The sequence below is a fragment of the Rhinolophus ferrumequinum genome, chromosome 21, assembly GCF_004115265.2.
Source record: "Rhinolophus ferrumequinum isolate MPI-CBG mRhiFer1 chromosome 21, mRhiFer1_v1.p, whole genome shotgun sequence".
Taxonomy (NCBI): domain Eukaryota; kingdom Metazoa; phylum Chordata; class Mammalia; order Chiroptera; family Rhinolophidae; genus Rhinolophus; species Rhinolophus ferrumequinum.
The window spans coordinates 12906631-12919458 of record NC_046304.1 but is presented as its reverse complement, the minus strand read 5'-3'; the positions used below and the strand labels follow the sequence as shown (position 1 = coordinate 12919458).

Here is a 12828-nt window from a genome sequence, read left to right as displayed (position 1 = left end):
AAGAATATTAGAAAATATATTATTCATTCACAATAGTCAACATCCAGAAACAACCCAAGTGTCCCTCAACTGTAGTATAAATTATGGTGGTATATCCATCAAATAGACTATACATAGTATTAAAGTGTAACTACTGATGTATAGAACAATAAGGACGAGTCTGACAGACATAATGACAAAATAAACCAGATGCAAAAGGCTACATCCTATATGATCCACTTATATGACGTTCAAGAACAAGCAACGCTAAAACATAGCATTAAACTTCAGAATACTTGCTACCTCTATGTATACGCGGGTGCGGTATTTATTTATTAGGAAACAGCATGAGTGTATTAGAAATGTCCAAGGGGTTTACCCTGGTAAAACTTTTCACATATTGTACACTTGACATTTGTGCGCTTTACTGTATGTATGTCTCAATAAAAACAAGTTTTTTAAAGGGACATAATTAATGGCTGAGGCTATTCCAATTATGATGCAAGACATCAATTCAGAGATCCAAGAAACCCCGTGAACCCCAAACAGGAGAAATATGAAGGAAAAAACACCTCGGTATATCACAAACACTGCCAAAAACAAAAGCCAAAAAGAACATCTTTAAAACAGTCAGGAAGGGGCCGCCGGTTAACTCAGCTGGTTAGAGCGCAGTGCTGTTAACAACAAGGTTGCCGGTTCGATCCCCACATGGGCCACTGTGAGCCTCCACAACTAGACTGAAACAACTACTTGACTTGGAGCGCATGGGTCCTGGAAATAAGCTCTTAATATAAATAAAAGTTAAAAAAAAAAAGTTTAATAAAAAATAAATAAATTCAATAACCAGGAAAACAATCACGGTTTACCTTCAAAGGAGCAACAATAAGACAGCCAGCTGACTTCTAATCAGAAACCTGAAAGCCAGAAGCAATGGAATGATACCTTCAAAGTGCTGAAATAAAAGAACTTAAGTACTCAGAATTCTATAGATGGTAATAGCAACCTTGTTGAATGAAAGTGGAAAAAAAAGATATGTCTGATAAACAAAAATATGAGAGAACACAGACTTCTGGGACTGTCCGAGATGGACTAAGCACAATATGGCCTTTCTCTCCCGATTACAACTAAAAACTCTGGATAAAATACAAAAGCAACTACCTGAGGACTCTGAAAAATAAGCAAAAGTAGACAGTCTAGGAAGGGAAGTCAAAAAGGGAAGAAGCGATTCATACAGGAGTGAGTTTACAGTTTGGGGTGGTTTTTTTCCTACTTCCTTTTCAGCTTTAATCTGAGGGTTGCCCCAGTTAAAGCATCAACAGCTGCAGCAGCACAGGAGATAAAACTCTTTCTGATCACGGGGCCTCACAGGGCCAGGACAGGGTCTCTGTGAGCTGAAGAGCAGAGGTAATCTGAGAGGAGATAGCTAGAAAAAGGATCCCCTAATACTGTGTATAAACCAGCACAAGCCCCGCACTCACCCTTAATGTATACATACGTGTACAGATCCAAAGCAGCATTGCAAAGGCTTTTAAAAAATGAACTGACATTAGAACTACCACTCACAGAAGGCAAGACAGAACCTGTGACGTGAACCTAATCAGACGAACAGAATCCAGAGCTTCATAATAAAATATTCATAATTCCAAGGATACAATATAAAAGTACCTGACATGGAAAGAATCAGGAAAATGTGACTGATTCTCAAGAGGAAAGAAAATCAACACATGCTAACCCCATGATGACCTCAGGTAGAATTATCAAAAACTGTAAAGTAGCTATTGTAACTATGCTGCATCGGATAAAGGTTAAGTACTTCTGAATTGAAGGAAAACAGAGTTCTCAACAGAAAAATAAAAACTAGTAATATACAAAAGAACCAAATGAAGATTTTACTATAAATTACAGCATAGAATTTGGCACAAAAAATAGATGAATAGCCCAGTCTAACAGAAGAGAGTCCCCAAAATGGACCTGCACATGTATCTTCACTTGATAGATGATAAAGACGACCTTGCAGAGCAGTGGAGAAAAGATGATGTTTTCACTAAACTGTATAGGAACTAGATGTCCATATAAAAAATAAAAGTTTAGCCTTATCTACAGCACATGCATAAAACTGTTCTAGATAGGTTTTAGATATAAATGTGAGTGGACTTCAAAATAAAGCTTGTACAAAATATATGAAAAGATCTTCATAATCCCAGGGTAAGAAAACGGGGGCAAAAATCACTAATCATAAAGAAAAGATCAATAAATTTGACTACATTAAAATTAAGAACTTCTGTTCATGAAAAGACACCATTAAAATAATGAAAGCAAGATATTGGGTAGAAAACATCTGCAACACAAATCACTAAAAGGCATAATAAGATTATATAAAGAACTCCTAACAAATCAGAAATACAAATAATAAAAAAAATTTAAAAATAAAACACAAGCCAATAGAAAAACGAGTATAAGAACTTGAGAAGGAATCTCTCTCTCACACACACACACAAAACGATATACCAATAGCCAACAAACATGAAAGATGCTACATAACCTCAGTGGTCATCAGAGAAATGCAAACTAAGCCACAGTGAGATCCACCAAAACAGCTATAATTAAAATAACTAACAAAATGAAGTCTGTCAAGACTGGACCCACAGGAATTCTTCTCATACACTGCTGGTGGGACTATAAATTCACACAACTACGTTGGAAAACTGTGTGGCATTATTATCTACTAAAGTTGACATACATTTTGAACATTGTGACCCAGGCATTTCACTCCTAGGTACATATCCAGTAGAAACATGCACAACAAGCCCTACCAGAAATTTCAAAGTAGAATTATTCATAACCATCCCAGAACTGGACACAATCCAAACACTCACTGTGATATATAAATTGTGATCTATCCATACAATGGTACAACTGTACTACATGAAAATGAACTACTGCTACACACATCTCACATGTGGAATGGAGGAAGACAGACACAAAAGAATACAAACTATATGATTTATTTGTTACAATAAACAGACAAAACTAATCTAATGGTGTTAGAAGTTAGGACAGTGCGGTTACCTCTCGAGGAGGGGAGAGGTAAGGCTTCTAGGGTACTGGCTAATGTCTATTAACTTGACCTTGACGGTGGTTACACACATGTTAGTTCTGGTATGTCTGGGTTTTTACTATGAATGCTATACTTTTAAAAAGTCAAAGAGAAGATAATTAATATCTTTCTTGTCAGCAAGTTTATTGCGCAGCAGCAAAACCAAATGAAAAACAAAGGGGAAAGGAGAATCAGAACTTCCTGATATTCATTAACCAGTTATGTCAAATGTTATTGTTGTAACATCTATAAAACAGATACCAGAGTAAAACTAGTAAGAGGAAACAAAGAACTGCCACATCTTCAGGGCAAGAAAGAAACTTTACTGTTTTCAAATGTTTTAATTTAAACAACCCAGTCATGTCCCATGGTCACTTTCTAAAAACCCTCATTTACCTGATGACTTGAATCTTCAGTGCTCTGCTTTATGAAGTCTTCTAGTTCCTGTTTATCTTTCATTGTCTTCTCTAACTGGTCATTTGCTTGCCTTAGCATCACCTGTAGTTTTTTCACCTATGTAATTTTAAATGTCAATTAGAAGGAAGTACCAGAATTTTTTATAAACTGAAAACAATCCATAACTCCAGAAAATTTTTTAAAAATCGAATCTTTCCTTTCCCTGAAGAACATAATGGACTTGTCAATTCAGAAAGAAATGAGATGGACGACCTAGTTCAATGACTGTACTATGCTCTACAGTTAACAAGTCATTTTTCACATACATTATCTCATTTGTAAATATCTGCTTTTCCTCCTGGGTCCTCTAGGCTAGGACACCGGCCTCCTGGACTCTAGTCTATCCTCTGCCTCCAATCTATAATCCATACTAACACTATACATTTTTTCTAAAACAAAAGGCAAATTGTATTAATATCTCCCTATTTAAAGTCCCTAAATGCCTCCGAAAGTAAAATTTAAATCCCTTCAATCATCACCCCTCCCTCAATGAGCTCGTAGGGGCCTTCCTCTGTAGCTTCCTCTCCTGTGAGTTTGTAACACACACACACACACACACACACACACACACACACACACACACACCCATGGCCAGGCCCATGAACTACTCACACTTCCTAGAACACATCATTTTCCTTCATAACTCTGTTCCTTTGTACATCTTTCCTCTCCTTGAATACCCTTTCCCCACTTCTTTTCCTAATTGATTTTTACTCCAGCTCTAAAGCAAACTTAGCTCACGTGTTATGCACAAGTGTTACTCAACTGAGCCCAGAGTTAAGTCAGATGCCCTGCCCCTCCTCTAGTTTTACGTGCACATCTCAAGAAAAAACTATACTGACTTGATGGCTTGGTGGGCAACACAGGAAGCTGCTCAGGGCAGTACTGTGCTCTATCTGTACCTGAATGCCCAGGATTCGGCAAAATGCCAAGCGCAGATGAAGCACCAGTAAGACGTCTACTGAAATAACTATGGGCCCAAGATAGACCATTCCAATGCCATACTATCAGAGGCCAACTATATTAGTTTCACAAATAGCTTTAGAAATTTACTTTTAAATCATCTACAAAAAAAAGCATATATGCAAAAAAGCATGCCAATGGCATTTGAAAATATTAAACCATCATTCTAACTGCTTAAACTTATTTTAAAGACCAGGTGAACAATCTTCATAACAATCAAAGAACAATTTGGAAATATAAGAAAAAAAATTAACTTTTTCTTACATATACTTTCACAAGCCCACTCTCATGAAATTCTACATTATTTCCTAAATGTTATCAAGGAACCCATTATTAGGCACTGTGTTTGGAAAGGTACTCATCAATCTCACCAGATCTGCCTGATCTTAATTTCTGTAACTCTGTAAATTATCAACACATTTATGATAAGAAGTAGGTAATAAATAATGAAGACTCCAAATACGGATTAATTTATATTCAATTAAGCTTTTATTCCATTAGGGGCTAAAGCCAATCTTTTACCTCCCTAAATCTCCATATCATAAAGCATTTCCCACGACAATATCACTCTTAGGCCGTGGGCAGAAGGGCTGCAGGTTGGGAGGGAAGAGAAAGGAGCTGAGCTGACCTGTGTAGTGCTGGGCAAACTAACGAAACAAAGACACAGAAAAGCAGAGGTTCTAATGTGCTCCCAGTGGAAATGTAACCGACATACATGCACCACATTACTTCATATTTAACAAGATGGGTATACTTCATGAAGCAAATGGGAGAGAATAAAAACACAATTATTTCTGCCCCTCCAATGAAAAGGACAACCAGTCTGGCATACCCAAAAGAAACTCACCTGGTCTCTTGTTTCAGCCTCCTGAATCTGAATTCCTTGTAACTGTTTTTCATAATTGGAACACATATCACAACGTCTACCAAGTTTATTTCCAGCATTATGTACCTGAAGGGCATCAAAATTACCTCTTATCAGGTAGAACAAAGTAATTCTACATCCCACACTTGAGCACAGGCACAGTCTTACCTACTCATATGTTATTTAAAGTAGAACATGGAGTAAACAATTTCTTCAGGGACTTAAGGCAAAAAATTAAAACACCGGGTCAGATTCTAAAAAGTCGTAAGCTCTAATGCAAGTATGACAGGAAAACAAGGGACACAACTTGGCCACCAACAAGGCTAATGGCTACAAAACACCACATGTGAGGACAACACAAAGTAAGCACAAGGTACTACTGTACTCTTGCACTCACAATTTAAATCCAACCAAGGAGGGGGATGGGAGGAGGAACCAGTACCCAGTAACCGTCTCACCTGCTCCAATTACAAGCAGGTATGAAACTATTAAGTCGCACCTTCTCACGTGCTTTGCACAAGACCAAGGAGAATCGTTTCTTTCACGCTTAATAAGCTGTTCCACTTACTGAGTGACAGCTTCTTTAAAGAAAAGTAGCCCCAAGCAAGGGAAAGCACTGCAAGTCAGAAAACCTGGATTCTAACCCAGGTTTGGCTGCTAAGTCAAAGGGGAAACTTAAGCAACTCACTTGACCTTCTGAGCTAGTTTCCTCATCTGTAAGTTGGGGACAATCATATCCTGACTCCTTTATTATTATCAGAAAGCTCAAAGAGATGTGAAAGGGCTCTGTATTCTACAAAGCACTATGCAAGTATATACTTAAATTTTTATCTCCTAATCTTACTTCTGAATTTGCAAATACTATCAGTAGAAAATTCACTTCATTAAAGGTTGCCTTCTTTTCTCTCCCTTATTTTCCACCCCCTCCTTTAACTCCCTCTCAGCAGTGACTGCTGACAAGCACCTGCACTTTAGATCTCAAGCAAAGATGAAAAAGTAGGAATCTTGTAATACATTGAAACTACAGAAACTGCAGAACAAACCAAATTCAGGCTACTCTAACTTAAACTCGGCTATGCTATTCAGGCAGGCTGCTCCCACTTCAGAGGTGCGGCTTCAGGTGACGGTCACACTCCATGTGATTAGCTAGTTAGTTCCCTTATCCATCACAGTCACCTGGAACAGCCAAAGCAGACTCTGTAAGGGTCAGACAATAGGGGTTAACATCCATCTGCAGGCAACATGTGAAGGTCTGACTCCAGGACTATCCTCTGAATGAACACTAAATCCCAGAGCTACCCAGTATCGCTCAAAGTGAGCAGAAGGAAAAAAGACAACTCACCTCTTTCTGCAGGAGATTCCACTCTGTCTCACTGACTAAGCGGTAACCACTGGGGGACACGTAAGCACTTTCCACACCCTGGGTGACACTGGAGAGGAGCGACGCCGTCTCTTCTTGTTCTGGTGTCATTGCCTTGATTGCTTTTTCCTGATCTTTGGTTAACAGAAATCCACTTGGCATTTGCAGTGACCCGAGGGAGGCAGTATCAAAGTTCTCAGACACCGAATCTGCTCCGACCAACGGTCCAAAATCTGATTCGTCCAAGTTTCCAGCAGATTTTGCTTTGTAGTTATAGCCTAAAGCTTTGGATTGCAGTGAGCCTGAGGTTCCCAAGCTGTCTGTAGACTGTGCTCTCCTGAGTCCATCTTTAAACATGTCACTGTCCGATTTACTGAATGGATCTCCCGAGGGCAACAGTAAATCTGCATCTAAAGAATGGACTGAACCATGGGTGCTATCTAGATGCTCCTGAAATGTGAACATACATATTGTCACGTTAGGCAATTCTTTATATTTAAAAAAAAAATAAGTACCATATGTTAAAAGTATTTTGCCATGTGTTACACATGATAATCATTCATGTGTTACCTTCATATATTCATTGAACAAACATTTATTGTCTTCTATATGCTGGGCACTAAACCAAGCACTCAGGATAAAACTGTGAGCAAGACACCACTTATATCTATGATACAGAAAAATACAACTTGCATCCTGTGAGCTCAGGACACAACTGTGAGCAATCTCTGACCTCAAGAAGTTTACGGTTTCGTGAAAAAAAATAAACAAGCAGGCTGTGAGAAAATTGTATTTAATAAAATGATAGGCTACAAGCTCTGTACCTAATGCTTTGGTAACTCAGAAGAGGAACTTAGTCCAGACATAAGGAGTCAGGGAAGGTCTCCGGAAATTCGTTGCTGGCTATGTTGAATGTGAGGGGCCTGTTGCATATCCAGGGGGAGATGTCCGCCTGATACAGGGACATCTAAGTCTTTAGACAGAGACTTGGGAAGTAACTATCATATAATGATAATTATAAAGCAGCAAATCACAACACCTAGGATGAGTCTGTAGGATGAGAAGAAGGTGAAGGGCAGAATCCTGAGAAACACTAACATTTTGGGATGGACAAGATTAGCCAGAGTGGCAGAAGGGAAATAGGGGAAATGTGGTATGCTGGAAACCAAGTTTCACGCAAGGTGTAATCAGCACGCTAAATGTGGTGCACTAAGTGAAAGGCAGACACAAAGGTTACATGTGGTTTGATTCCAACTACATGAAATGTCCAAAATAGGTAAATCCATAGAGATTGAAAACAAGCTAGTAGTTGCCAGAGGCTGCAAAGAAAGAGAATGGGGAGTGACTCCTTAATGGATATGGGGTCTCCTTTTAGGGGTGATGAAAATGTTTTGAAACTAGACAGAAGTGATGGTTGCCTAACATTGTAAATGTATTCAATGCTACTGAATTGTATACTTTAAATGGTAAATTTTATGTTATATGAATTTCATCTCAATTATTAAAAAATGTGGTGAAGCACGTTCCCAAAAGCATACCAGTGCCATTCTATGATGAAGTTGCATAAGCTAGTGGGGAAATTAGTAAAACAAGAAAAATTCAGTTAAGTTTTTCTTGACACTAAATGTACTAGTCTTTATTTTATTTTATTTTATTTTCATCTTGTTTTATTTTAAGAAGGGCACAGCTCACAGTGGCCCATGCAGGGATCGAACTGGCAATCTTGGTGTTATCAGCACCACGCTCTAACCAACTGAGCAAACTAGCCACCCCTATCCTTTATTTTAAAGTAATAATAGCCTTTCTACTTTTTGTTGTTAAACACCGTTCCTTTTATGATCTAGAAAAAACTGGAATGTACACTTTTTAAAATGTTTTAGAAATATCTTTACTTGGTATTATAAAAAGTTGACAACTTTTATGTTAATTCCTCCATTTCTTCCTTTTTAAAGATATTTTTTATTCTGTGACATTCAGGTGACTGGGAAACACAAATCTAGTACATATTAAGCTAGCTATGGCAAAGGTTCCAAAGAAGTATCCTAATACAAATTAGAATCAGAACCCATTCTATTACGTTACGTAAGAGCTTAATATCTAATGTTATTACATACAAGGCTGCTGTGACACAGAAAGAAGGTGATAGGGGCAGAAAAGTTGTGATGGCCACTTTAAAAACACCAGACTACCATGATGGTAATGCTGTATTTCCCCGAAAATAAGACCGGGTCTTATATTAATTTTTGCTCCAAAAGACGCATTAGGGCGTATTTTCAGGAGATGTCTTATTTTTTTATGTACAACAATCTACATTTATTCAAATACAGTCATGTCATCTTCTTCTAAAACATCGTCATAACGTACTAAGTGCGGCCATCTGGCTGACGATCTTAACTGGGGCTTATTTTCGGGATAGATCTTATTTTCGGGGAAACGTAGTAGCATTAGGAACGAAACTGTTACAATCTTTCCAAAAGATGATTCAACAATATGTTCTAATACCTTAAAAATGTTTATATCCTCATTAGGAGTTCTTTTCCCAAGAACTTATACTAAGGAAGTAATCAGAAAAATCCATAATGATTTTTGTACAAGGAAGAATTATATATAATAGTATTATGGCACTACTTATAATAACGAAAAATTTTATACTAGTAAAACAATGGAATCAACTTGACTATATATCAGTGTGTAAATCATGTTTTTTATTTCCTGTATTATATGATGTTTTGACATTTTGGGGGCCTTGCTGGCCAGGGGGAGATTGCCACTCCCAAGCTAGCTAATTCCTAAATTAAATAACTTGCCTACAAACATGCTGTTCATATACAAATCAATCAGTCCCAAGTCCATACCCCAATCAACTCCTTTATTTAAATTTTACACACCAAGCCCATATTTCCCCAAAGCCCACTGGAATTATTCAAACTTAGCGAATCCTATGCTGTTTACACTGCCCTGCCTTCCCTTTTCCCTCAAAAACCCCAATAACGGCTGTGGTCCATGCTTTCCCCTTGCTCCTGCTTCTGCCTCATGACCAACTCTGGTGCTACATGGCTCTGCGTGGTGTGCCACGACTCCATGTCTCAGAGGGCTGTGAAGAACATTAAACTCTCCTTTCAATGGCATTGACTTCTCCGTGTCGTCGCTCAGTTACCTTTTAAATTAAAACCTGGGCACAAATCAACAGTAGGAGAAAGGAATTATGGTATCCTTACATGCTGAAATATATCAACCATTAAATATTACTTCTGGGGAAAACATTTACTGATGTGCCAAAACCTTTAAAAACAGATTTACATGGGGAAAAAAAGGATACATAAAACATGTAAAGTTACATTTGGATTATGTTTAAAAAGTATGAACAGAAACACATATATGTTAACTTTGGAAACGAAAAAGGAAAAAATGGAAAGGAGAGGCACATACCAAAATATTACTGGTGGTTATCTCTGGGCAGCAGAATTACCTACTAGTTATTTTTATTTAGTATGACCTTACTGTATTTTCCAAATTTTCCATAATGAACATTTATTAGGTTTGTAGTGAGAAAAGTATATTCTAAGCGTCAGGTTAAAGAAGGCATAGGGTCCTACAAATTTAAATGTTTTTATCGGTAAATCTGACTAAATCTCCCAAACATTCCATATTAACTTTAAACCAACAGGCTAAAGTAAACCATCATGACTCTCAACACAAAGCAAGTAAACTCAACATTCAAACCGCAAAATACCAGATCTGAAAGTCTAAAAGGCATTTCAAATGTTAGAAATGTTATATAGAATATACTGTATAGATCTGTTAAGAGAGAATCAAAAATAAAAAAGCTTCATTGAAAATCACAACAATTCTCCCTTTCCTATTTTCCTGCTAAAATATTTTTGGAAAAGTTTGAAACTTTTTCAAACATCCCTGGACACAGGACTGCATGACACAGAAACCACATAATATTTGGCAGTATCTAAAAGTTGAGACATTCTCCTGGGAATCTATTTTTTTTTAAAATGCACAGTAGAATTAGGTCAAGTAGTCCTTGGTGTATGACTGAAAACAAAGAATGTAGAAAAACAATTACATCATACTTTTCAATGTCCACTAGAATTTTTTAAAATGATTTTAATATAAAACAATCCATAAACATGGAAATATAAGCCACCAGGAAGTAGACTATACATGGCTCAGAGTAAATCTTCAAACTAAACAGACACATGACACCTCTGAAAGTAGGATAAGACCCTTATCTAATTTAACTGGTTTAGCAGGCTGGGAAAGGAGGTGGGACAAGGAGAGTGAGTATGAAATTCTAAACAGCAGGGACAGTATAAACAAGGCAGATGAGCACGTAAGTAGAAAGGTCTGGACAGCATAGTAAGGCTGGAAGGGTCCTTCAACTGTGAAGGCCCTCATATGCCAAGCTAGGAACCTTTTCAGTTTTTATCCTAGAGGCAATAAGAGAAGCATTTCCTTCATTGAAGAGAAGGTATCACCATGAGGCTTGAAGAATGAATAGAAGGATTTCAATACTCAGAAAGGAAGAGGGAGGTAAGCATTCCAGGTGAAGGAACCAACATGCGTGTTGGGGAGTGTAGCACAAGAAAACCAATGTGGCTAAAACAGTGCATAGTATGAAGGGCCTGGATTGTCTGAGTGAGAAACTTGTACTTAATTCTGTAGGCAATGGGAGTCAGTGATGGCTTTTTCAGTAGTGGAGTGGCCTGACTTGCAAACGCACTTAAGAAAAATAAACCTGACAGTAACACTGAGGGTGCAGTGCAGTGCTAAAGACAGGAAACCCAGTGAGGAGACCCTTGCCACAATGTGACTGAGAGGTGCTGAGGCCAAAGGAACCCCACCTTATACCTTTCATCTCTAGCTCTCTCCAGTCTACGCATTCCCAATACCTAAAATGTTCTACCCGACCCCATCACACTCTGCAAAATGTCACCTACTGTTCTTAGGGCTCAAGACCTAATACTGGTTAATACTTAATGTATACTACAGGGAGTTAAGTGTTTCAATACTTTAGATAGTGTCTTTTAAACAAAAAGCTCAAAGTATTAGCAATATTAATTATTCCTATCAAAAAAGATTTTGCAGATATTAAAGATTTCTTCTATGTTTTAATTTTGGAACCACTGGAAAAAACAACACCTAATTATTTCAGAGACTGAGAGAGAAACTGCATGTTTCAAATAGTACTATCTATAATACCATAAAAATGACTGGAAGTAAATATTATTTTATCTAATTTTCAGCTTGTAGCTATATACTTCCCATATGAACAACATAATTGATGTATGAGAAGCTAAAAATGGTAACATCATGTGTATACAAAGATTTTAATTATAGATTCACTATACCTCTTCATTTGATAACTGGGCTGAAGATTCTTCATGAGTTAAAGCACACACGACTGGTATTTTTACCTCTTCCTCAATATCTGCTCTTTTGTGATCCTTTCTCTTATTAAGTCTTTGTTGTTCATCTTCCTCCTAAAAGTTAGGGGGAAAAAATATACATATTACCCAGGTAATCTATATTTAATGATTCAAGTAGTTCTTAAACCACTCAAAACAAAAAAGAACAAGAGCTTTATGATAGGAGAAAACTGGACACTTAAGTTTGTTTTGCAATCACATCCGAGGGCATATGGTCATAACAAAATATTTAAATACTGTAAGCATAAAGTATGAACCCTTGTAAAAAGAAGAAATCAGGGAACAGCTTCCAAGGAAAGTAGAATATGAAAGGCAAAACAAAAGCAAGCATACCAACACCTCTTCTTTAAATGATCCAAGAAAAGAAAATTTACGTAGAACATTTCTTCGGATTATTACAGAAAATTAACAGAAAACATGTACAAATTTTTTGAAACACAAAAGGATTCAAGTTGATGTAATCATTCACTCATCAAAGGTGAGTAAGATACCTACTCATGCCTAGTGGCAAGGGACAAGCACCCACACAATTATAATACTATACAAGTATGTATGCTTTTTCACAATGACTGATTTCATGAGGGAGCTAGAAAAGGGGGCCCAAAGAAGGTACCACTTCATCTGGATCATAAAGCATCAGTAAGATGAATTTGCCAACTTTGTGAGAAAA

The 12828-nt window shown here is 37.4% G+C and overlaps 1 protein-coding gene across 2 annotated transcripts in view; it reads right to left on the bottom strand.

Annotated features, from left to right (window-relative positions):
- The window catches only part of RABEP1 (rabaptin, RAB GTPase binding effector protein 1), an 84256-nt gene that overhangs the window by 13480 nt on the left and 57948 nt on the right, over positions 1–12828 (bottom strand). For both annotated transcript variants that reach the window (XM_033089441.1, XM_033089443.1), the window contains exons 8-11: positions 12081–12212; positions 6703–7170; positions 5343–5447; positions 3473–3589 (exon numbers count right to left, since the gene is read on the bottom strand). In XM_033089441.1, the coding sequence (XP_032945332.1) occupies positions 3473–3589; positions 5343–5447; positions 6703–7170; positions 12081–12212 (822 nt within the window). The remainder of the gene's footprint in view (positions 1–3472; positions 3590–5342; positions 5448–6702; positions 7171–12080; positions 12213–12828) is intronic.